Source organism: Gallus gallus, chromosome Z (assembly GCF_016699485.2).
Source record: "Gallus gallus isolate bGalGal1 chromosome Z, bGalGal1.mat.broiler.GRCg7b, whole genome shotgun sequence".
Classification (NCBI taxonomy): domain Eukaryota; kingdom Metazoa; phylum Chordata; class Aves; order Galliformes; family Phasianidae; genus Gallus; species Gallus gallus.
Genome location: NC_052572.1, coordinates 16311308 through 16336667, shown reverse-complemented (window position 1 = coordinate 16336667; position 25360 = coordinate 16311308). Strand labels below are relative to the sequence as shown.

The following is a 25360-nucleotide window of genomic DNA, read 5'->3' as shown; positions in this document are numbered from 1 at the left end:
TGCAGCTCAGAAAACCATTGTGATTTTTACAATGTATTCATCATACACACAGTTCCTGAAGTTTTCTGAATCTGAGATGTGATTCACTCAACATTTTTAATTTTAAAGAATATATATTCCTTTTCTATATTCCAATATAACAAAGACTGAAAACGTGAAATGGTAAACAAGCAAAGTAGAAGACAGAAAGAAAATGTCAACTATTTGCTACTAACTCCCTAAAGCCACCTAATTCTGAGAGTTCAGTTCAGAACTAGAAATAATAATAGTTCTTAAGAAGTAGAGTTAGAAAAATTAAAAGTGGCTAAGAGGGGTCAGACTGTTCAGAAATAAAAAGGAGGAGACTCCACAGAGCAGGGAATGGGCCTGTAGACCTCAAAGACAAAGTACGCTTTGTATGCTAAATTGTATAATTTCAAAGGATAACTAGGTTAATGGAAGATACAACCATAACTTACAAACTATATAGAAAGCACATCCAGTTCAGAAAAAGTAGAAATATTAAAAGACTGGAAAAACACACAGGAGGAACAGTTATCGTTTCTCTCTGTGTATCAACTTGCATTTACTCTTGAAAATAAAATACTACACTGAAGACTTGATTTGATCCAGTAAGGCTACCATTTTCCTCAACTTCCAGCTTCTAGTTAGCCAGAAATCAGAACTTCTGAAGTTTGATTTTGTTTATACATTGTCTGGGCTGTTTTCCTATGCAAACACATTACACAACCTCCTGTGGCTTCCATGTTCATCATAATATATCATGAGTGTACTGAATTAAAGTAGAAGTGTGCAGATGGCAAACTGAAAAGCGGAGTTTGCAGTGATCAGTGTTACACTGCCAACTAAGAATAAACTTCACTTTAATGGTTTTCAAGTTTTCTCTTATTTTTTCAATATAATATTGTAAAAAATTGGCAATTCATGGTTTTAAAAAACTGAAATTGAGACTGAAAATGATGCTTTATAAGCACAACATAATGCAAATACACATCTAACGATATTTAGCTTGTATTCTTCCAGATTTGCAACTTCTCTCTAAGTTTATACATTCTCACCTGGCTCAAGAAAACTGGTAATGGAAAAGTAAAGAGAGTACTGGCAGAAGCAGTGGAAAAACAAAAACTACAGTGAAGTTGGAGAGAATCCTGAAAGCTACATGGAATGAGAAAAACAAAACAAAACAAACAAAAAACCTGCACATTTTTGAGGTGCATAGTACTTGGCTACAAACATTGTCACAATCACTGTAGGTAAATTAAGATTTTGAATGATTCTGTGATGTGTTAACAGAATGACTAAGGCGGCAGGTCAAAGTACAGATCAGAAACGCACAATGTAAATGTTTATCAAAAGATAAAACTGAAGTTTAAGCTTCTGTGGTCTCATTTTATAACAGATGAGGCACTGCAGAAGAACTGGGACAAGGACCCTCTCACTCCTGACTTGAACAGAGTAAGAAAACTTGCTAGTGCACATGGTATTCATAGTTGAGTACAGTCTGTACCTATGCACGAAAGGTTAACACTCAGTCACCAAGACAACAAGCCAAATATTATTGTAATGGAGTACTGCAAACCTAGAGTAGTAGCTCATACTTGTCCAGTAGCCACTAATAAGCTTTTTCCTTCCTTCTGTTTTACTTAACAGAACTTTTAACCAGACTTTCATGCTGTCTGCCTGGTTGTTCTTTTAAACGAGACAAAAATGCTTAAAATAGATTTTCCCGGCACTCGTCTGTGTGTCTATTGCCTGGACCTCTAACCTCTGCAGACAAAGAACTGCAAAATAGGCACCCACATTTTCTCAGAATAGATGAATGTAAACATAACCAGAATGGCGGCACAAGCCTTAACACCTGGCTCTTGACTGCTGAAAAAAAACATCACCACAAATCACCCACAATAAATGACACCATGGAAACTAACCGAACCTAGAGAAGAGAGCATCTTCAGTTTGAATATTTTGTCTCTGTATGGTCTGTAGCTAATAACAATTGCACCCTCTATAATCAGAGGTTATTCTTGGAAAGGACAAGTCTGTATGTTACATTATGCAGGGCTTACCACAATGGCTGCACACCATTTTGCTACATCAAAATGTGGTCAGAATCACCCATGTAGTCAAACACCTCCTGCTATAGCATTTCAAATGCCCTTATTAATTCCTCTGTAATATGCTAGAAGAGATTTAAATAACGCAAGTCTGAATGCAGCCATGGAAGAAAAAGTAGAAATGTCTTGTGAAAGTATGCACAACTAGAAAATAGTGGGAAAGTCCAAAAAAGGAAAGTCTGTAAGAGAAGAACAGTCTGCATCCACCCTTGGCAATAAAAGACAAGTTTAAGATGAAAATTAAAATAACACTAAAATATTCTATGGACTTCTCTTATTAAAAACAAAAACAAAAAAACACTGCTTTGGTTAAAATAAAAAAACCAAATGCTTTGGTTAAAATAAAAAAAACACTGCAATGATATTTTAAAGATCTGCAAGCAATATAAGAGCGCAATGTGGAACAATGTGTTTGATAAAACTGTAATGAAACCTATGTGACATTAGGAAGAATGACCAAGCTTATAAGGCAATAACTGACTGCCCCATTACAGTATTGTATGCTAATACTGCAAAAGTCTACCCATCTCTACAGTACTTTGATAGAGCATATATAGAAAGAAGCCTATATGGAAGTTGCTAGGATGCATGCAAACTAGCCAGGGAAGCAGGATTAGAAATATTGTCTGGACCTCCCATGAAAACATAATATGAAAACAATAGAAAATAGTATCATCCTTCACAATTAAACTGCCTTTGACTGGTAGAAAGGGAAGATTAAACTTGCATTTGCTTGCAAAGATTAAAAAATATATTTGTATATATGTAATATAATATATATATGTAATATATAATATTTGTAATATGGTGACTCTAGCATACAAGAGTAAGATTATTTGCAGGTGAACTGAAGGGGAGAATCTTCACATTTTACCTCTTATTTTATGTGTAATAATGTCAGTGCAGCACTATACACAACTTATGAAATGGAGATTCAGTCACTGACATCCCAAGTGGAAGAAAGTATGTCTATGCAGTACAATCACCATCTGTGAGCTGGGAGGCCAAAGTGCTTTGGCCTTAATGCTGAAGGCCACAGAGGCTGTGGTAGGAGCCTGCACTGCATTCAGTTCTGGCTGACTAACTATCGTTGTACTTCAAATAAAGCTGTAGATTAAGAAAAAAAAAGGATGGAGAAAAGTTTAACTTCTGGAAATTTTTCAGTGGAGCTTAAATTGAGCTTTTTATTTTTTAGGGCTACAAAAGAACCTTTGTTTAATTTTGCCTCCAGCTTTTTTCTTTGATCTTTAACCTTTGAAAAGCAAAAGACTTACTTTCTGGAGTTAGCCCATATTATTAAAAAAGACTTATCATTAAATGTAGATAAATATCCAAAAAAGACAAAGAAATGCATGTTTGGAAGTGGTTCCAGGTTCAGTAGCCACATACTTTTCAAAGCCAAATTTCAAACTCATTAAATAAAGCTTCCTCTGCCAGCTTTTGTACTGAATAACTTGTACTGGAAAATAGCTTTATAATGTGGCGTCAAGCCTGAAAATATAATGAATTGAAGCTTTGTAATGTGATCCCAAATGAGTAACTCAATGAAACAGTTAAAACTTCCGTACATACAATAGCAGAAACCAAGAATATCTGCTCCACTCAGCAGCCATCAGAATAAAACCATTTTGTCCAAAGCTTGGAACCTTTAAAATCATGCCTCTCACTGGAACATTTCTTAGCATTTTGCAGTTGCTCACAGAAGGGAGAAAAAGTCTTAGAAATATGCTGTTGCTTACAAAAAATGTGAGGTCTGTTACTATATACGTACAAATGTCTACAGGCTTAGAAAATTCAGCAGCTCAATGAAAAGGCAAATAATTTCCAGATGATGTTTGAGCTCATCTTCAGTGATGTTAACAACATTCAAGAACCTGAAGTCCTTGTGTCTTCCTCTAGCCACGTTCTTCTTTGTTGTCAAAGACCATTTCTTTCTTCCCACCATACCTACTTCTTAACATCTAACTACCTATCTACTAAACTGCTTTTTTTTTTTTTTTTTTTTAAGATTGAAGATATTTACAGTCATTTGCAATTAATTCAAATTTCAGACAAAATCAAGGTTAAAAGGTCATGCACATTATTTTCTGGAATGAAAACCAGAAGTTTAAAAAGGAGCAAAATATTAATTTTGTGCAAAAAAAGTTAACTGAATAAACAAGGATTTGTTACCCTAAAAAAAAAAAACAACAACAAAAACGTGTTCCTCACAACACTCTCTAAAACTACTTCCAACCTGCACATTTTCTTCAATGCAAAACTTTTCTAGATTGATAGGAAGGATCAAAAATGATGTTTCAATTGATTTTCTGTGAGTTTCCTATGTGCCTACTTATGCTGGATCTCAGTTTTGCCAGCTGATGTCCTGCTGCCCGTAAGTAAGTATCTCCGTAGCCTTACTGAGATCAGCACAAGAAGTCATGTACAGCTGTAGCTCCAGGAAACACATGTTAAAATCCTTAGCAAGCAATAAATCCTGAGTGATTTTTCACCTGACTTCATATTGTTAGCTGGACTGCTAATAGGTTTATTTCCAGTATATTTTGTTTCTATTATGCTAAATGAAAAGCCCAAGTAGATTCAATAAGAATCTTACACTCTCTTTTATAGAGAAGTATGGAGCTTTTGAGTATCCAGAGCCTTATTATTGTTATCATGCTCAATAATTTCTAAACACTTCTAAATATTCTTTCCAGATTTCTAACAATATTAACTTCTGTAACATGTTTGGCAGGCAGAAGCAAACTCAATTTTTTTCAACTCAAACAAGGGGCACCAATATCTTTTCTAGCTTATGTAATCACAAAAATCACCTCGCTTCAAGTAACAGACTCCCCAACATTATGCTTATGACTCAGTCTGAAGATGTAGCCGGACTGTGCAACAACTGCTTCAAGAAATTCTATGACCAACTTGACACAGGACCACTCTGTTATGGATAGTTATCAGCTAGTTTACCTACATTTTTGAATCAGAGAAGTATTTTACAACACATCAGAGCTAAAGCTCATATGAAAGACCCTGGATACATATCAGAAATTCTGCAGCAGAGATGTTATTGTGTGTTCATCTGCAAGCATTATGTGTATTCTCCACGCAAAAATGGTTTATTTTGATAGAGTGATGACTTAACTATAACATGCTCAATGTCTTTCATAATACATTTACTAATATACAGTTTACTGCAGGATCAAGGAAAGACAAAGTATTGAGTACGATTTACTGGTCAACAACAGAAAGTTGGAATAAATTACTACCAGTTAGTGTTCAAATGTAAATGACAAATGTCATTGTCTACATTTCTAAGCTTCTTATGAATCCACCATTGAGGTAGGGACATACACACTTCACAGTAAATTTCAAATGTGTATATTAAAAGAGAAAAAAAAAGGAAAAACAACTTGTAAAGTACAGTTAAGTGGTAGAGAACACCTTTCGTTATATTTCTGATAATAAGCCAGCTACAATAATTTTCATTGGAATACCTAGAACACTCATTTTCTTCATTTGTACCACTTTCTAGCAGAGGGAACCACTACATAGCTCCAGTTTCCTATGTTATGACTGCTTAACAATAATAATTCCATGTTTCTCTGTTCAAAATATTTACTTCAGTGAAGACCTGAAAACTCTTAGGAGTCCTTAGCAAAAGGACATTCATATCATTTTTTCAAAGTTGCTGTATCTAGGGCAGCTACCTATGAGCTGCAGTAGCAAAATGTAAAACAAGTCTATTTTTAAGCACTAAACTCCATTTAAGCTGCAAAGGTTGATGCTGTGACAGCGTAATAGAGAAAACACTTTCACAAAGGGTGAAAGGGAAGGTAAACCAAAGCCAGTATGTTTTCTTATCCTATCTAAAAAAGAAATCTCTTGTACTGGGCAGTTTAAAGAATATGAACGAATGTTACCATAAATTTTTAATTTTAACTAAGAAATCCAAGCAAATGACCATGGTAGTCCTTAAGTCCAACCATCCATGATCATAAATCATAAATTTTCCTAATGTAGAAATGGCCACAGAAACCACCACCACCTGCCTGCCAGGAAAGACACAGTACCCTAGAAAAAAATTGAAGATCACCAAAACAAAGGCTTGTTCATTGTTCTAAACTCTGCTTTTGTAATTACATGGAACCACCACAAAAACAACTGGTGCTGCACTGGCTAATTCATAAACTGCTGTTATGAATATTTATTCACCTTCCTGAAGCAGCTTTACCCATTGCATGATCTTGGACAATCACAGAGACTTTTACAGCCTCACTGTTTTGCATGTTGGTAGATAATTTCCAGTTTATTTTTGAGGTGAACATAATTTACAGGCAAGTGATGAAAGCTAAACTTAACCTTCTGTAAATGGATTAATGTACCAGTATTTCAGGAAGTGGCATGCAGTGCTTGCAAAAAAAAAAAAAAAAAAAAAAAAAAAAAAAAATCTGCTGAAGTCAAAAGATCAACTTTGCATCTGTATCTCACCACTGAAACAAAAGCTGAAGATATCTCTAATGTAAGTTAGAAGCTAACTCCCTGAAGTGCTCATGTGTGATATCTCTGGAGCGAAATATACTCAAGAGACCTGTGCTTCTACCTCTGTCATTTCACAGTGCACTTTGGGAAATAAAACAATTTTTAAAACAGCAGTAACATTTTATGAAGGACAATATTATTACGTTCTATGTTTGTAGTCAATATACCTTGTTCAATTAAAATTTTAAGAAATTATGCAAAAGCCATGGGTTAATAATATTGAGTAGCAACACTGAAAACTTGACGCATAGTGTCTCATAAATCACTTGTGCTATTTTTAAAGTTTAAGACAGTCTAGTAGCATGGTGTAGGGATTTTATTAGCAAGCCAGCTGAAAGTGTCACAGAATTAATGTCGTTCTTTTTAGAGATTTTAAGAGGAAGGTTTATGTCCCTTCAAAAAAAAAATTAAAGCTGGATCCTAGAGGGAGGAAAACAAACGGCATCTAAAAATCACGATAAGAGAGAGCTTTCTACATGCCTTACTAGAGCTCATAACTTATGCTTCCCACCCACAACACATGAAGTAAATCTCATTTTAAGATATCTGTCCAGCTCTGCCCTGTTCAGAAAAAGTATTCAAGCATTAACAGGAGCTCCACAGAGTACTTTTTATTCTTACTTAGAAACGTCTGCATCAACTTCATCCAAATACCATTAGAACTTAACAGTGAGGAAATTTTATTTTCTCGTGTAGATGCCACTTGTCCAGGGTAAATAGAAGTCCACAAAGATAAAGTCAGATACTCTGGTTCTGGTGATATGTAAGAGTGAATCAGTTTCTGAAGCCAACAAGTACTGCAAGGGTTGAAAAAAGACCCCCTACAAAGGAAAAAGAACCTAGTGCCACCAACTTCAGTACCATAGTTTTCCTAGCACTTGTTCAAGTACTTGCTACTCTGTCATAGATATATCATTAGCTGTTTTTTTTTTATTAAATTAGAACCATAGAATACCCGAAGCTGGAAGGGACCCACAAGGCCCATAAAGTCCTACTCCTGGCTCCACATGGGATCACCAAAAATTCAAACCATATGTCTGAAGGTGTTGTGCAAGTGTTCCTTGAACTCCCGCAGCTTGGGGCTGTGACCACTGGCCTGGTCATGAGTCTTTGGATACTACTGCTGCCTTTGCCTACCGTAGGCATTTCTGAACTGTCTAGAGATAAAGAGGATCAACTGTTAGTGTCTCAGTTCAGAGTCCTGAAGGAGATCATTATTTCTGAAGGAAAAACATTTAAAGATCAGTGAAATAAGCTTCTTGTCTATTTGCAAACAAAATACTCAAACATTAAAGAAATCATTAAAGTTGCTGGAAGGCACTGAACTGACAAATAGACAGGCAAGTGCTCATTAAACCCCTAGCAGGTACAAGCATCTTCATACCATCTGCTTAGTCATGGCTTGAGAAACAATCCCTCCTGCTCCCTCAATCCTGACATGAGGCCAGTATTGTTGTAAAAACTCAGAGATGTGGCACAAATGTACATCCTAAGTATTGTAGTCATACAAACAGGGCAACTCAAAATGCCATTAAAACAACAGCAGCAAGCACGCTGCTTCTATACAGAGCACAGGGTACAGGACTGTTGCATCCAATCTATTGCTGGCAGCCACATCATAACCCTCATATAACAATTTCTCTTAACAAGGTCAGCGTTAAAGAGACCTTTTGCTCTGATTCTGTCTGGAAGGTTATTCCATCTTCTTACGTTCCAGTAGTAGGAATTTTCTGCTCTCTCACATACATTTACTTCTTGCTATGTCTATTTTCAAAATAAGAGTGCTTAAGCTAGAGAACAGGGCAGTTTTAAAAAGATTCTAGAAATAAAACTGAAAACATTTAATTTTGAAATATGTTTGTCTCAAGCTCTAAATATTTTTCAGTAACAGTTTCAATTGTGACCTGCTTGAAAAGAAAGATTTTAAAAAACATTATAACCTATTTGGTCTAGAGCATGTCTTCAGAGTTGGGAAAGGTTAGACTTATTGTTGTCAGTATACACTGTCAACATTTATTTTGTCATTTCTGAACTCTTAATAGGATTTTTGTGTCAAAATAGAGATAGTACAGGATCATGCAAGTAGATTTGCATGAAACATGTAGACAGCTTGCAATCGCTTAAGCAATCATAAATTTCTTTATCAAGAGGTTTGTACGCTTGACTGAGCAACTAAGTGACTGCCTATTATTATATTTGTAATAACTGATGTCTGCGATTTAACTGAAAAAGCATAAAGTCTTGCAATTTGGCCAACTTGACGTAATTATCTAGTTAATAAAAAACAATGCTTCCATTGAAACATAAGTAGAAATATTTAATAAAAACACCATTCAATATAGTAACTTTTCTGACTTCTTCTAGCTGCTTCTTCTCAATACATTCATACTCAGAAACTCTGGAATGTTTATTTCAATCACGTTGATATTTTTTTTCATTAGAAATTGACTACAGACCATGCTGAATGCCTTTGTCTTTCACAGAACAAGAAATATTCCTTTAGTATTTGTCACTCCATATATGACATTTCTCTAGCCATCCCATCAGAAGTTAAACTGACTACATAATGAAATTATTAGCTCTCAGTATCACAATTCCTAGATCCAGGCTTGAGGCTCCTCTTCCTTGGATACAAGATTAACCATATTAGCTGGTGTCTTAGAATAGAATAATTCACTTGGAAGAAACTACAGGTATTGCTAACATCCATTGCAGCTGCTTTCAAGGATGAAGAATCATACCCAACACAGCATCTCATACCTACTGTTATACTGTAACTTTTCAATCTTCCTCACTGCTCTGGAATTTGGGAACTCTCTAATTATGCAGCTGCTCCTTTTCTGCCTTTTACCACCACTGCCCTGAAGTACCAGCTGAGAGAGAAGACAGCTGCTGCTGCCCCAGGTTTGGCAGTTGTCAGACAGCAGATGCTCCCCTAGCAACAGGTATGGAAAAAAAACTATCTGTTTAAGCTCCTCTCCTCTTACCCACCCTATAGCAATACAGCCATTTTGATTCAGGAGAGGAATAAATTATACAGGGTTAAAATACCCATCTTTTCAAAAGGGATGGAAGTGGTTTCATAGCAAGTATTTGAGTAAGATAGAAGACAAATAATGTAATCAATAAATATCTCATACACAGAAATCTGAACACTGATACCAGTATTAAATACTTGAAGTCACCAGGCTGAACACTCAGGTCAGTGAAAAAGATAACTATCTTCAGCAGAACCTGTTGCAGGTTTCAAAACTTCAGAAGCCTTTGACGGAAAAGTTTGTGAGCAGTTGATAACCAACCATCAGATGTCCTAAGTGCAGCACTTGCTACCTAGCAACTCTAACTGAAATTTTAAGATCTGAAGATAAGGATCAAGCTTTTGTGCTAAATTCACTGTTTCAGCTACAAAACACAACTGTGAGCTGAGTCATTAGCTTTGTCCTGAACATAGACCCACAGAATAGCTTGGGCTGGAAGGGACCTCAAGGATCATCAAGATAGTACCATTCTTTCAGGTTGCCACATTTTTGCACATACAGCCACCTGCCTTCACACATTTCCGATGTTTCATTTCCTTCTTTTGAAGTCTTATCAGTAAAAAGACAGCTACAATCACTTGTGTTTAGAAAACTAAGGATTTGTTATAAAGTTTTATGAGGAATTAACTGTCTTCAAAAGCAAGACTTGCTTGACTGCCATGAGATATCTAAAATCTTTTTTTTTTTTTGAAACACCAAACTACTCAGGACTGTTTTCTGAATCACTCAAGGCTCTGGTTGCAGTATGTTATGCAGGTACAGTCCCAGCTTTAAATCAGTTGTCTTTCCTATCAAGACCAAAAACCTAAAGATCATCCCCTACACGCCAAGAGATTTAGCACCTGAGTCAGTGTGGAACACTTCTGCAATATATGGAACAGTGCTTCCCAGAGATGTTTACAAAAGAGGGAGCACTTTTCGCCTAGACCAACAACTTATCAGAAAAGGATCTTAAGCTTCATACCTTTGGTTCTGTATTACTCCTTAACCCCTGGACTCTTTCCTCACTATTCTAGGCTTGTCTTTGATTAGGAATTGCATTTTGTACCAGAGAAAAAAACTTCCATAAAGTCTGGTATGTACATTCCTGAAAAGAAGGACCGGTTTCAAACAATTAACATTCTCTAATGGAAAAGCTACTTCGCCAGAGAATTCTTGATCATATCTAATTTGACTTCTAGTAACTAATAAAGCAATATGAAAGTAATTACATTAGGCATGAATATAGCATTTCACAAACAGAAGGCAGTAAATTAGAGACTGCTGCAGCAAAGACTGACAAAAGCTGGCAGCGTTTGAAAGTCCTGCTTCATGTTGCATTTCCCAGGAGACACTGATTAGTTTCAGAAAACAACAATCAAGTATCATTTCAGAGAACTTTTCCTCATGCTCCACTTTAGGTTAAAACATCTTCTGACAACTTTTGACAAAAACTACACTGCATTTCTAATAAAGTCAAGTTCATATGCTCACAAAGAATATACACTGAACTTTGTATTCCGGATCGCAAAAGCAGTTATTCACAAATCAAAGTCAATGCCCTACACGAGTCAAGTATAAAAAAATGTGGTAAGACTACGTATTATGCTTATTAAGCAGTTCTTAGGGCAACTGTCACAAGAAGCTACACAGTCAGTGTTTACTCTTTCCTCTGCTGAAATAGCCCAGGCTTGACCTATGTCAGAGCCTGAATTAAGAACTGGAACAAAAACCACAAGATCCAAAAGGGTTGGCATTTTCTTAACTCTAGACTAGCAGTATAATAAGTTTGCAAAACATTCTCCTACAATAAAACTTGAACACAGTAGTCTCTAAATCCAGGTTGTGGCTGTTAAAAGTATACCAAAGACACAGTAAAATCAACTACTGCAACAACTTCATTTTTATTTTATTCCTGTCATCTTAAAGCAAACAGAAAAATCCTAAATCCCAACAGCATTGAAGCACTTATCCTAACATGTAACTTTTTAATAACTTGCAGGCATTTTACAGGAACTGAGACGGAACAGAACACCCACAGCTCTGTCATTCTCCACATCAGCACAATTTATGGCAGAATAAATATTAATAGTCATCAGTCTGAGGCACCTCAACAGCACCTACCTCAGCATTTTAATACCTTCATTCCAAAATAAAAATTTTAACTGTATCTTGAAAAAGGGAAACATAAGAGCATCAGAGATGATGATGAAAAAACAAGAAAAAACGAAGTCTGAAGCTTTGCTGTATTTAAAAAGAAAGAAAGTAGATTTCTGAAGAAATTCCTTCAGTTCTTTTTAATACAACTTGAAGGAATTCAAATTCTGAGTTTTAACAAGGATTCCTGTTTGCTGACCATCTAATTGCAGTTTCATGTTGTTAAAACTACTTTCTTTGATGATCTGTAGAAGAAACAGACCACACACTGGACAAACATGGCTTCGGATAAAACAATAGAGTGAACATCTTTGGAACATTTTTCTCCTGTAAAACAAGAAAAAAAACCCAAAATTCCAAATCAAACCCATACACACAATTCCACTTTTATTCCCACCTTATCTTTACAAAACTTAGTATGTTTTCTGGATGGATGATGCAGTACCCAGACAGTAATTAAAGAAGCTTAAATTATACATAAGTCAGAGAAGGAAGCTAAAATACACTTTCATGGACAAATGCAAACAAGTATCAGCAGCTGAGAAGGTAAGTTAAAAAAATTTTAAAGGAAAAGTTTTTATGTTCAGGGCTACTTAACATTTACAAAAATTATATAAAATGATTAAAATTACCTCAAATTATTACATGTCCTTAAAAGCATCAATGAAGTTGCATCACAAATTCAGCTGAAGAGCTACTTGGCTGTTGTTATGATGAGAGCAATGAGAGAATGGTCACAAGCTCATTTGTAGCCAGTCCTTAGCTCTAAGATTGTTCAGTGGTGAACACACAAGAAAGAAGACTTCCCTGAGCCAAATACTATTAAGTGGTGTGTAATTTAAAAAAAAATACTTATCTTTTATTTAACTTCATAACTAGCAAAATTATTTTGGTCTTTCTATGGTGATAACCTCATATTTTGCAACAAACTTTATCCTATAAGCAGCACCCAAAATCGATAACTGGATGAAAATGCCAAAGGTGATAGAATTAATAAAATAGGGCCTGATTCCAGTTAGTTTGCAAGAGATACTCTATGAACTTAATAAATAGATTTATTATCAAGACAATTTCATGATACACTTCAAAGCTTTCTTCTCAGCAAAGACAGCAAGTATTAAAAGCTCTGCAATGTCCAATCATTTAGTTTGAAAATTGAAAAACTGGAAGATAAAACAAGCTACTAGCTCAAATATATATGTCACAACACAATACAAACCCAACCTTAGATACTACTGAAATTAATAAATTATGGTGTAAAAAAACTACACACTGTGAGCTGGTTTTACTTCATGCTTGTCTAGTTCAAAAGAAAAGACTTGAGTAAGTGCTAACAGAACGGGAAAATATTTTTCATCTGCTTTGCAGATAACATGCATCTTCTGTGTATTATCTAGACACAGACCCTAAAGTGTTTGTTAACAAACAAAAATCTTTGTCAATATATGCATTCCAGCTATTTAAAATACTTTTAATTTTAAAAGATGCTAACATCTCTGGAACTGTGCCAGGTTAAGCATCTGCACAACTGAATATAGCCTACTTTCAAAACTAAGCCATTAAGCTGTTTCCTGAAACAGGATGCAGTTGTCTACAGAGTGCATGTATATTTATTTTACTATAAAAATGCTTACAAAACAAGAAATCCCACCCTTCCATACTTTGGACAACTAGATTTGTACTTCTTTTAGAGAGTTAATTACATGATAGCAGCAGCTAGAAAAATATTTATAACTTGTAAATTCTGTGTAGAATTGTTATTTTAATTGCAAAAAATAAAATAAAATAAAGAATCACTATGAATGTATTTTCTTACCAAACGCTTGCCTCTCTTTCTTTGTGCACACTACCATAACAGAGGAGGTAAATACAGACTTAAAAAAAAAAACTGCCATTGTAACTTCCTTACAAATGTATACAGTAAAAATTCTCCAAAATTTCCTTTTTAAAATGGAATAACAGTCTTATTTTTGGTCTGAAAGAATACCAAACTACTCCACAGTTTGTCTTTTCACATTTGAGGGCTTTCAACTCAGTACAACTTCCTATCAGTAAGTTAAGGATGTTAACCTTATAAGATAAGTTAAGGAAGTTTCAGTTTATGAGACTTAGCAATACTTGATATCAAGTTCACAGAGCTGGCACAGGTCAGCATTGAGAGCACTGTTACTTTCTTTTCCTAGAACTATTTGATCGAGAATAAAACTTTCAGTTTTTTGTTATTTGTTATGCAGTTTTTCCAAATGAAATTTTTAGCCAGTCTCCAGTTCCCTCCTCTACTGCCACATTTAAACAAGGAATGCTAATTTACACCCACCACCTTCATCACTACACACTGGCTTAAATTGAACAAACAATATTCTAGGTTCAACTTCACATGCCTGTGTCGGAATCTGAAAGCAGTCTATGCTTCTTCAGCCTAAGAAATAGGCTGAAGAAATAAAGAAGAAATAAACAGAAGAAACAAAACTTACTGTGGCTTTCGTTGAACAAATCAAATAATTGGAGAAGTAATTTTATTTTTACTGCTGTAATTGTCTTAAGCTAAAATTCTATTTATAAGTCTAACTTTTATCTCCATACTGTAATGCACATGTTTTTAAACAGTTAACAGATTCCAGATTATGAAATTACTTCTACTGTTTGTTGTCAAAAAGTTCCTAATGAAAACCAGGGACCTTGTTCTATAAGCCTTACTCATATATTCATATGGCTTCTTAGAACTTGGTACTAAATAGTTTCAGTGCTAATTCATCAGAACACAGTCAGTGGTAACACCTATACCTTGTCACCTACCTCATCTTCACTTCTCCCCCGCCCGCCCCCCCCCCCCCCCAAACAATTTCACAAAGAGCAACTGAAATAAATACACTAAGCTTCACAATCTGTCATGCATCTACAGTCACATTAAAGAGAAAACCGTTACCCTAAAGAGTCAAGTTTCTGAAAGATTGCTTCAAACATTTCACAGAAAGCCTCTAACAGATGATTCCACTTCTCAACCTTTTTTTTTTTTTGCAAGATATGGTAAATGAGAGTCTAAGAAGAGCAAGAATAGTTTGGTTGTCTTGCATGAAAGATTTTCTATTTGTAATACTGTTTTCAAACATTTGAGCAAAAATAAAGAGTCTGACATAGTTTTCTGCTTCTTAGTTTATTATCTTTTCGTACACATTCCAAAACATTAAGCTGACAGTCTGCCTTAACATAAAGAATAGGCAGATTTGGGGATTGAGATCTGTTTCTGGTACTGCTGGAGGTCCAGGGTGTAACTTGCAAAACCAGTCAGCTCTAAATCTCAGCATTCCAATCATCTTTACCATAGAATAGACATCCATTCATGTGGTGAGAAGAAACACATCGTATAAGAAATACTATCAAAAACTTAAATTACATGTCATGGTACATCTGCACACAGTATTCAGAAAGGATAGACTTGTAATGTCATTTTGATGTCAATTGGAAGGGATACTGTAAAATGAAGCCACGGTTGTCAATCCTCTTCAGAGCTAGATTCATCCTCCTGGTCAGAGAGCTCAGCAACTGGGAAGCGCAGGATGGCTGCCACCCCTGTCAGCTGGCCAAGCTGCTCCCCAGATACATGAAGGCTGGAGAAAATGCGCACTGTGCCCATGTTCTCTCGTACACTATCTACCAATTTAACATACCGGGCACGTGTAGCCACATCCTGGTGCCGGAAGAGCTCATCACTGATCAATAAAGTATCAATGGCCATGGCTTCATTGGCCTTTTCTACGTGTTTTAGGCCATAAAAAGCCCGGTCAGGCTCATGCTGCAACATTTTATAGAAGTCATCTAAGGCTTTGACCTCACCAGCGGCCTTAGTGTCAGAGAGACGGCTAGTTACAGCTGGGTCACAAAGTGCCTCCTTCAGTGCGTACTTATGTCCTGATGATGAATGCACCTGGAGTAAACAAAATCAGAGATTCTTGCTTTAATACAACATACAATTCTCTTGATTAGCCAATCACAAATAGCTTCCACAATACATACTTATCTTGATAATACTAAATTTGTCTCTTCCTTGAAGCCTACAACTCTTTTCTTAACTCTTTTCTTCTCCTACAATACAAAGCTTAACTTAAGTCCACAAACTATATTTTAAGCATATTAAAAAAAAAAAAGATCCTCTTCAGAAACTACACTAAATAAGCAGGCAGTTATTAACAACACCTAAGGCAGGAGCATCTCAAACTATTGCCAAAACTTAACCCTATTTTAAAACATACAAGAAGACGACCTCTTAAGATTGAAGACATACAGCACTAAAGCTGCAAGTCTAGTGTAACTGCATATTTCTATGCTTGCTTTCACACATTATCAGCATCTCCCTGCATACATAAGAGCAAGCTTCTTAGTGTAATTTAAAAATACCAAACTTTATGACCATTAAGAATTAGACCGTCCCCATTCTGAAAGTGGGGATTAGGCCTGCAACAATTCTAAAGTGATAAAAGAATCCTTATGAAAAGGAAAACCTATTTTTCAATCTGACTTTTTGCCTATTTCAGTGAAAGACAAAAATGAACAAACAACAAAAACCAAAAAACAACAAAAGACCCCAACCAACTACTAGAATCAAGAATAGGAAGAAATGTTATAGATTGTGTAGACTATAACTATCAGCAACATTAACTAACACATACCACTTCCCTTCCTCTTTTAAAATCTTAAGAAAGCTGCTACTTAACGTACATGTTACACAGCACGGCTGATTAACACTACAGTTAAACTGCTTTTCACCTTGTATTTCACTTTTGATTGTACATTAAATACGTATTTAAAGCCAATATTTTCTCTACTTCATGGCAAGTTATCCTTGGAAAGAAAAATCCCTGAATGTTGCCTAACTACTTAATAACTTGAGAGGCATGAGAATATGCCTTTCTATTAAAGCATCCCCTATGATGTTGTAGTAGGAAGTTATTTTCTTCAGTAAAGGTATTATTTCCCAATCCCCCTTGCATTTCTCTTAACACAGAAGACAGCTCTTAATTCACTTTTTGAACTTTTTAAAGACAATGCACCTCCTTACCTGTAAAAACTTGGATCTGTTCTCCAGTAAAAGTTTGTTGTCGGTCTTGACTGCTTGTTGGAACATGTAATCACAGAACTGCTCTCGAACGAAGCCTGGGCTGGCCACCAGTACACACTTTACTACTTCAAAGTTGATGTGCCGCTGGATGGCCTGCACCACCTGTTCGTAAAACCTCTCTAGGGCCCGGTCGTGTTGGCTGCAGTTCCCTTTCCGTTTGCGGGGGATGTTCACTTCCACCTTGGCACGAGTGAGGGTCATGCTGGGGGTAACCAGGCAGACGTGAGCCAATCCCTCCTGCATGACCACGGCTGCCACATCAGCATTCCACGCCGGGTCACAGGCTTGCTCGATGCGCTCCAGCACCACGCTGTCCCACTGTTTCTTTGCCAGCGTGAACTGCCGGTTAGGCTCCAGCTCAATGGTGTGGTAGGCCCCCATCTTGACGTACTCATTCTCCTGGATGTTGGTGCCTTTGACCCGCAGCTGGCAGGCCTGCGAGTCGAAGTCGATGGCCTCCACGCAGAGGGTGAGGGTGGTGCGGATGCGGTTGCTGCCCACGCTGCCCGTGGACGACTCCGTCTGCACTTTGCGGATGGTGGAGGCCCGCAGGCTGTCACCCACCTGCAGCAGATTGTAGGTGTGCCACATGTCCTCGGGCTCCTCGGGGATCAGCGTCACCTGGCCCGCATTATCCTTCTCCAGGTCCTTCCTCACCAGCTTCATCCTGCCGGCGCCGTCCCCGCCTTCTCTTCAGCCGCGGCGGCAGCGGCCCAGCTGGTCTGCCCGCCCCGGGAGGCCTAGCGGCGGGGCCAAGAGGGACGTACTCGCAACTAGCCGGTCAGCCAGGGGCTTATCCCCAACCGCTGACGGGACGCGGCCCCGCGGCGAAACCTGGGCTCCCCCCCAGCAGCGGCGGCAACCCGGCTCCTCCAGGCCCCTCAGGCACCACCTCGCCTCACAGCGTGCGCACGCGCAGCGCCTGCCACCGCCCTCCCCGGGCACATGCGCCACAGCCGTCCCGAAGAGAACCTGTAGAACGCGCGCGGCCGGCAGCCCTTTTGCACGGCACGCGTGCGCAGTCTCCCACACGCCGCCAACTCAACCATTAGGAGCTGGCGCATGCGCACGGCGCTGGCCCTCAGGCTCTCGTCAGGCGAGGTGGGGGTGCGCCTCCCGCCCCAGCCGCGCGGGCTGCGGTCTCCGACGGGAAACCTGAGGGCGAGAGTCTGGCAGCCGTGGTGCTGCTACGTGCTGTGAGGCGGAGGAGGTGGGGGGACAACAAGGTATTTCTACAGGCTTGTAGGTTTGGCAAGTCACGGGTACAGATAAAGGAGATGAGAAAAGTACAGCTAAATAGCTGATTTCCGCGCTGTGATAAGCGAACGCTGTGATACTTCAGTATCACATCGAACAGGCAATGGTGTGTGACATCTGCTCAGGCATAAAAGAGGTAACTAGAGAGGTAACATTTACAGACCGCAGGGAAAATGAGTCCAAAGTAACACTAAGCCCTGTACTGTTAGTTTGACTTTACCCTTTAAAAGAGCTTAAAGGTCTTGGTTAAACTGACACTATCTTTTTTATATATCCTACCTTCAGTTGTGCTCAAACATGCACAAAATCTTGAGCTCCTCCCTGAATTTCATAGTGGCTGTGGTCAGAATGAGACAGCTCTGAGAAGCATCAGAGATGGCATAATTCATAACAAGCTTGATATTTTGATGTTGACAACTCAATTTGCAGCCTGGACAAATTTAACAAACCAGAAATAATATATATATATATATATATAAAGATTACTGTTGTGCAAATTCTGCTAATTTTGCAATAGGGTGCTGATGCTGGACACTGTTTTCAGAAGGAATGTTGCAAATTTATTAAGAATGAGGGAAAACTGAGAAGAATGGAGACTAAAAGGATGTATTTGTATGAAGAAAAAAAAAAGATTGGGAAGTGAAAATATTTGATAAAAGAGAGAAGTTATGTTTCTTTCTAAATGAATCAGGGCAACTGGAGCAGATAAAGTAAGTTTTGAATGTCTATACCTCAGCCATAACTGAAAAGCAAGAGATGTTCTCTTAACAGTTTCAAATTTGCTGCCTTCCCCTTGGTTAAGAGGAACTTTCTGATTTCCTTTAGTTTCTTGAGAAAATGTTTGTAACAAAGAAAATAATTGGACTGAAGGATTTAATGAGATGCAAGATGAGTGTTAGCAAAAATCGTATCTCCCATTATGGTGTAATTTACGTAAATAATATGAATTTCTCTAAAGTATCTGGCACTGGCCACTGATTAGAACAGGACACTGAACTCATATCTGGCCCAGTAACTTGCATTCAGTGTTCATAATCTTGATACTGATGTAAAAACAACTTTATCAGATATTACATAACTGGATTTATTTGTGAGACCTCAGACTCTCTTCCTATGAGTACACATGCTTAACTGTTAGCACGACTACTTTCACAGAAGGAAACCGGACCACCCAAGGGAATAAAACATAAGCACACACATAACTATTTGTTTAATTTGGGCTTGTGCATACTCATAATTTGTATTAACGTTTTGTGACTTAGGTGGAGACTGCATTTAGCTTCTCCTCAGGAATTCCTTTCATTTGTCTATGTAAATGCTATACTTTTGGTGAGCTTTCTTTACATTCTTTGCAGTTAGGAAATTGCAAGGGTAGACCTCATGCTATTCTTTCAATAAAAATATCTATAGGGTCTGTTATCATTCCACATTGGTTTTTATTTTTCTTCCTTTACTACCTTGTTTTTACAAACTTTTTTCCACTTGTTGGTTCTAGTTTAATTTTCACTAGCAGCCTTACATCCTTGGAGATGCTACACATTTCAGAGAAAGTTTGCAAGTTGGAACTTAGTACCTATAATAAATAAGTGTTCAGCTCATGGAAGCAGGTGACTCATTGCCTAGCACAAATGCTGCGTAAAAGTAACAACCAAACCAATAAACAAATGATAAAGTTACCTCTCAACATATGAATGTATTGCTGTAGAGGCATTTTAAGATGTGCTTAAATACCTTCTCAAATAAATAATGAGATTTTATACAGTTGGGAACAATGTTCCACAAGTATTTAGTAGCAACTGTAAACTTAAATGGTGCTATCCAAAATTAGCAAGCCCACTGTCACTTATAAAGGAAAACATTTATTAGATGAATATGCTCTGCCTACTCTGGTGAAAAATAATTACTGCATATTGCTATTTGTTTCAATATTAGAGAAAAAGCAGCAGAGGTAAAACGGCATCTCCAAAAATTTAAGCACATATTACTAAGTTCGTAAGTGCATTCTTATTTTGTTCATCTTACAGAGAGCTATGAAGTTAACCTCTGTAGAGTCAAGTTTTAAATTTTATGGTGTGTTCCTGTCTTGGTAAAAAACTAAGTCTAGATGTTATATCCGAGTTCTTTCTGTTTATCATTTAAAAAAAAATAATAACAGATATTTGTAATTGCATCAGTTTCTCATCCATTCTAACTGCCTTTCTGAATGCAATGAAAAACAAGAACAGTAGCAAGCAAATACTTGTTGGGGTATTAAAAGGCACGGAAAACATTTGAGACACACAATCCTGTCTCCTCAAGTTTTGATCATCTACATTATGAAGAAGGGATGTATTTTAGTCAAGGACAGATGATGTTCCTATGCCACCCAACCCAATCCACCACCTGTCCCCACAACTTCCATTATAGGTAGAATCATGCAAAAACATTAAAGTCCTGGACAAAAAGAACTAATGAGAAAGATTATCAAATACAGAGGGAGCTCTGCTGAGCAATTTATGGATGCTATTGTTGTAAGAGCAAATGAAGATGAAAGTAGAGAGTAAAATTGGTAAAAATAAATTTTCTTTCTTTTCCCTCATTCGAAGTCCTGCTTATGCAGTTTCAGGACTCCTTCCTTTTCTGTGGAGTTGAAGTTCTACAGTTATGTCTTTTTGATTACTGGCCTTTTGTGTTATAAAGACAAGTATAGTAGTCTTACTTAATACCAAGAACATGATTATCACCAGGGAGGAGAGAAAAAATTCCAGGAAGTAGCAGGATAAGCATAAGAATATAACTGAAAAAGTATCAAACGTAATGGAACTCCTTTGGCTAGGTTTCTTCCTTCATCTTCTTTTGATCAGAACTTGGAGAAATTGCAGCACATTCCTACTGAAACCACATACACTGAAGCCAGGTGAAAAAAACCTTAACCAACCCTGACAAGTATTAATCCAACTTCATCAAAACTTGCACTGAAGGAGATTATGGAGGTGTTTTTTAAGTAGCCTACTCTAGCAATTCTGTCAATACCTGACGAGTACTAAAATTCTTCTGAATATTCCTCTTTTTTTTTTTTTTTACCCAGTAAGTTACTTTGTTCTCGGTTGGACATAAAAAAACAAGTGCATAAACTCATATATTGGATATGTTGGTTTATAGAGCTACTGCTCTCATGAAACTAAAAAAAAACACTGACATATAGAAAAATATTCTTATATAATAGTACTGCAGTAAAAACATAGATTTGAAATACTCAACAGCTTGCCCTTTTCTCTCCCCTACATAAACAAGGCTAATTTGTTCAGTCTTTCTTCATTGATTGCATTTCCTCAATTTTTATCACAGAACTGTAGGGATTGGAAGGGACCTCTAGTGATCGTCTAGTCCAATCCCTTGCTAAAGCAGATTCCCCACATAGGAAAGAGCCCAGGTGGGTTTTGAATATCTCTAGAGGAGACACCACATTCTCTCTGGGCAGCACGTTCCAGTGTTCCATCACTCTCAAAATAAACAAGTTTTTCCTCATGTTTGTATGGAACTTCCTATGTTCCAATTTGTGTCCACTGCCCCTGGACCTGTCACTGAGCGCCACTGGAAAGAGCCTGGCCCTACCCGTTTGACACTCACTCTCTAGATATCTATAAGGACTAATGACATCCCCCATCAGTCTTCTCTTTTCCAGTCTGAACAGTCCCAGGTTTCACATCCTATCCACATAAGGGCGGAGTTACTCCAGGCCCCTAATCTTTGTGGCCCTTCACTAGACTTCACCCTAGGGATACCACTGGCCTTCTTCACCACAAGGACACACTGCTGGCTCGTGGTCAACCTGTTGTCTACCAGGATTCCCAGGTCCTTCTCTACAGAGTTCCTTTCCAGCAGATTGCCCTGAAACTTGTACAGATACACGCTGCTATTCGTCCCCAGGTAAGGGACTCTATACTTCCCCTTGTTGAACCTCATCAAGTTCGTCTCCACCCAACTTTCCAGCCTGTCTAGGTCATGCTGAATGGCAACATAGCCTTCTGGTGTGTTAGCCACTCCTCCTAGCTTCCTATCATCAGCATACTTGCTGAGATTGCTGTCTTTCCTTTCATCCAGGTCAGGCTTGTGACTTCTCTGTGCATTCTTGTCTGTTTATTTGCATTTCTCTGACTTCCTTTACCTCTGCATTTTTAGAGTCCCAGCCAATACCAAGTTAACTAAAAACAAAGTCAGTAAGAATAAACAAACATACACTTCTATACTTTTCCTTTATTCTAGCATGGTTTTGGCTGCTAGTGCATACTATAGGAACAAGGAATTGGCTGGATGATCACACGCAGAGAATTGTTGTCAATGGCTCGATATCCAAGTGGAGATCAGTGACGAGTGCCGTACCTCAAGGATCGGAGTTCAAAGTGGTGTTATATATCACCTTTGTAGGTGACATGGACAGTGGAATTGAGTACACTCTCAGCAAGTTTGTAGATGACACCAAGCTGAGTGATGCAGTTCACATGCTAGAGGGAAGGGATGCCATCCAGAGGGATCTGGACAGGCTTGAGATGTGGGCCTATAGCAACCTCATGAAGTTCAACAAGGCCAAGTGCGAGGACCTGCACCTGAGTTGGAGCAATCCCAAGCACATATACAGGCTGGACAGAGAATGGCTTGAGAGCAGCCCTGAGGAGAAGGATTTGGGAATGTCAGTTGCCGAAAGACTCAACATGAGCCAACAATGAGTGCTTGCAGCCCAGAAGGCCAACCGTATCCTGGGGTTGCATCAGGAGAAGCATGGCCAGCAGGTCAAGGGATTCTGCCCTTCTATCTACTCTGTTTTCATGGGATCCCACTTAGAGTACTGTGACTAGTTCTGGAGCCCCCAGCACAAGAAGGACATGGAGCTGTTGGAACAGGTCTAGAGGAGGGCTACAAAGATTATCAGAAGGCTGGAGCACCTCTCTATGAGGACAGGCTGGGACAGCTGAGATAACTTTTTTATAAGGGTAGGTAGAGACAGAACAGGAGAAAATGGCTTTAAACTGGAGGAGGGTAGATTTAGACTAGATATTAGGAAGAAATTCTTTATTGTGAGGGTGGTGAGACACTGGAACAGGCAAGGCTGTGGATGTCTCCTCCTTTGAAAGCATTCAAGGCCAGGCTGGATGGGGCTTTGAGCAACCTGGTCTAGTGGGAGGTGTCCCTGCCAATAGCGGGGGGTTGGAACTAGGTGATCTTAAAAGTCTCTTCCAACTCAAATCATTTGATGATTCTATGATAGTATTTGCTTTACTTTTCCCCTTCTAAGAAAGAGCGTGTAATTAATTTGTATTTATTATCATTCTGCTGTAATTTTAAATCTCCTTGTCTGCATTTTTTCTGACATTGTTCTATTTATGTATGATATTCTCTCTTATTTACCTGAGACGCTTTGAATCCTGTTCCTCTTATCTGTAATACCTTCTCTTTTTTATAAGCCTATTCTCTTTCACACCAACTTCTAACAGATTTGGACAGGACCCATCCTTGAGATGTACTCGTATCTGAGAATACACCTCTTTTTTTTCCTTTACTTGTAAATTATCCACTGGTATTACCAGTGGCAACTTTGAAAATCTGAAAAAGAAGTAGCACGCTAAATTGTTCTCACTGAATAAAGCAGACATCTTTAAAGAATGACAATCACATTTTAGTGAATATTGTTGTGTAGTACAAGTAATAATGGCATCTATGAACAAGAGCTAAATACTGCATAGCGCAAAACTAAGTTCAGATTCCCACATGTTCACATACCAGTTATTTCTTGCACAATAAGCACAGTGAAGAAGAAAAAACCTTGTTCTTGCCTTTTCCCCACTTACTGCTGCCTGCATTTTGATTATTCTTATGAAATGGATTTCTTCCTCTGTACTGACTCAGGTTCATTGTGTTCTAGTTGCTAGTCAAGAGCTGTTGGGGAGTTCTGTGTCAAAGTTTGTAAGCACACGACTCCCAGTATTGCCTTAGACTCTTTCCCACTCCTTGGATTTCCCTGAATTCAGTTCCAAAACATTACTGCAAACATAATTACTGGGGGAGGGGGAAGAAATGTTTCTTGACATACTTGTTTTACTGAAAAAGAAAGTAAATCCCTAACAACAAATGAAACCCTAAAAGGCAATATTACATATTTCAGTTCCGGATGAACTCATTTTTTCTCAAGTTAACCAGATAGTTAACTGTTTCCTTACATTCCCCTTTACCACGCATGATATTTTTGAATCTAATAGGAGGAAAATAGAAAAGCTACTCTAAATAATAATAATAATAATAATATTGCAGTGTGCATTTTTTTCCCCAAGCTTGTGCCAATTACAGTATTTCTTCTCACCCATTCATCTTCATCTAGCAGCACTTTTCTTTCCCCCATATGACTGCATTTCCAGTTTTAGGAATCAAAGTTCCTAGACAAAAAACCCGAAGTAGTACCTCACGAACTCCTGCAAGAGAGCTGGATGGAGCAGAGCATTCCCGGGGCAGGCAGGCAGGGAAAGACTGAAGCACCGGGGGCAGGGGAAACTCGATCTCTGGAGTGCCAGAACCCCTCATTTTCTTCCCCCTCCCGAAGAAAGGAGGACTACTGTCCGGATTAGGGTTTTCAAAGTAAGAGAGGGGCTTTCCTCACCTGTCAGCATCCAGTAGGAGGCAGCCATGCCTGGGCTCCTGCGAGCCACGGGCCGGGAGCCCGGGGCCGAAATAGGAGCGATCGACGGGAGCGATCCTGCCGCCAGCACGCCCGGCAGTGGCTGTGCAGCCAGTGGAGTTCAGTGCTCTGCGCCTCCCGTCCGCCTCGCAGCCGGGTTAGGCATTTCCTGTTGTTATTCAGTCTTTACGGTTTTTTTTTTTTCTTCACATCAAGAGGAATTTTACTTCTCCCCCCACCAGCGCGGCGCACAACTTTCCTCCCACCTAAGCCACCAAAGACCTCTGAGCGTTGGAAGCCACCCCCCTTCGCTTAACCCAGCGCTAAGATGTACAAATAAAGCCAACCCTATCCCCCTCTAAGCCTCCGGCTACAGCCGCTGGAGAGCAGAGCAGACCTTAAAGGGGCATCTGCCGGCTCGTAATTAATTAATAATGCCTCCCAATGGCCAACCCCCTCTCAGTAGGGCAGGAGAGACCTGGGCGTGCTTCACTGTCACCTCTCTTCAGCAGAAGAAAAACAT

At 38.5% G+C, this 25360-nt stretch overlaps 2 protein-coding genes across 2 annotated transcripts in view; both read right to left on the bottom strand.

The window, feature by feature from the left end:
• The window catches only part of ITGA1 (integrin subunit alpha 1), a 76315-nt gene extending 51329 nt beyond the window's left edge, over positions 1–24986 (bottom strand). Inside the window, exon 1 of the mRNA NM_205069.2 lies at positions 24820–24986. Coding sequence (NP_990400.2) covers positions 24820–24847 — 28 coding nt within the window. The 5' untranslated portion in view covers positions 24848–24986. The remainder of the gene's footprint in view (positions 1–24819) is intronic.
• PELO (pelota homolog (Drosophila)) lies at positions 14954–17834 on the bottom strand. Its single transcript, NM_001031592.2, has 2 exons — positions 16875–17834; positions 14954–15743 (listed from the first exon to the last, which is right to left on the bottom strand). The coding sequence occupies exons 1-2, from the start codon at positions 17598–17600 to the stop codon at positions 15312–15314; spliced, it is 1158 nt and encodes a 385-aa protein (NP_001026763.2). The 5' UTR covers positions 17601–17834; the 3' UTR covers positions 14954–15311.
• Positions 24987–25360: the final 374 nt, after the last annotated feature.

Coding starts and splice junctions, on each gene's coding strand:
- PELO (NM_001031592.2), bottom strand. CDS start 17,600: ATGAAGCTGGTGAGGAAGGACCTGGAGAAGGATAATGCGGGCCAGGTG. Junction 15,744..16,874: donor ACAGATCCAAGTTTTTACAG/GTAAGGAGGTGC, acceptor TGTTTACTCCAG/GTGCATTCATCATCAGGACA.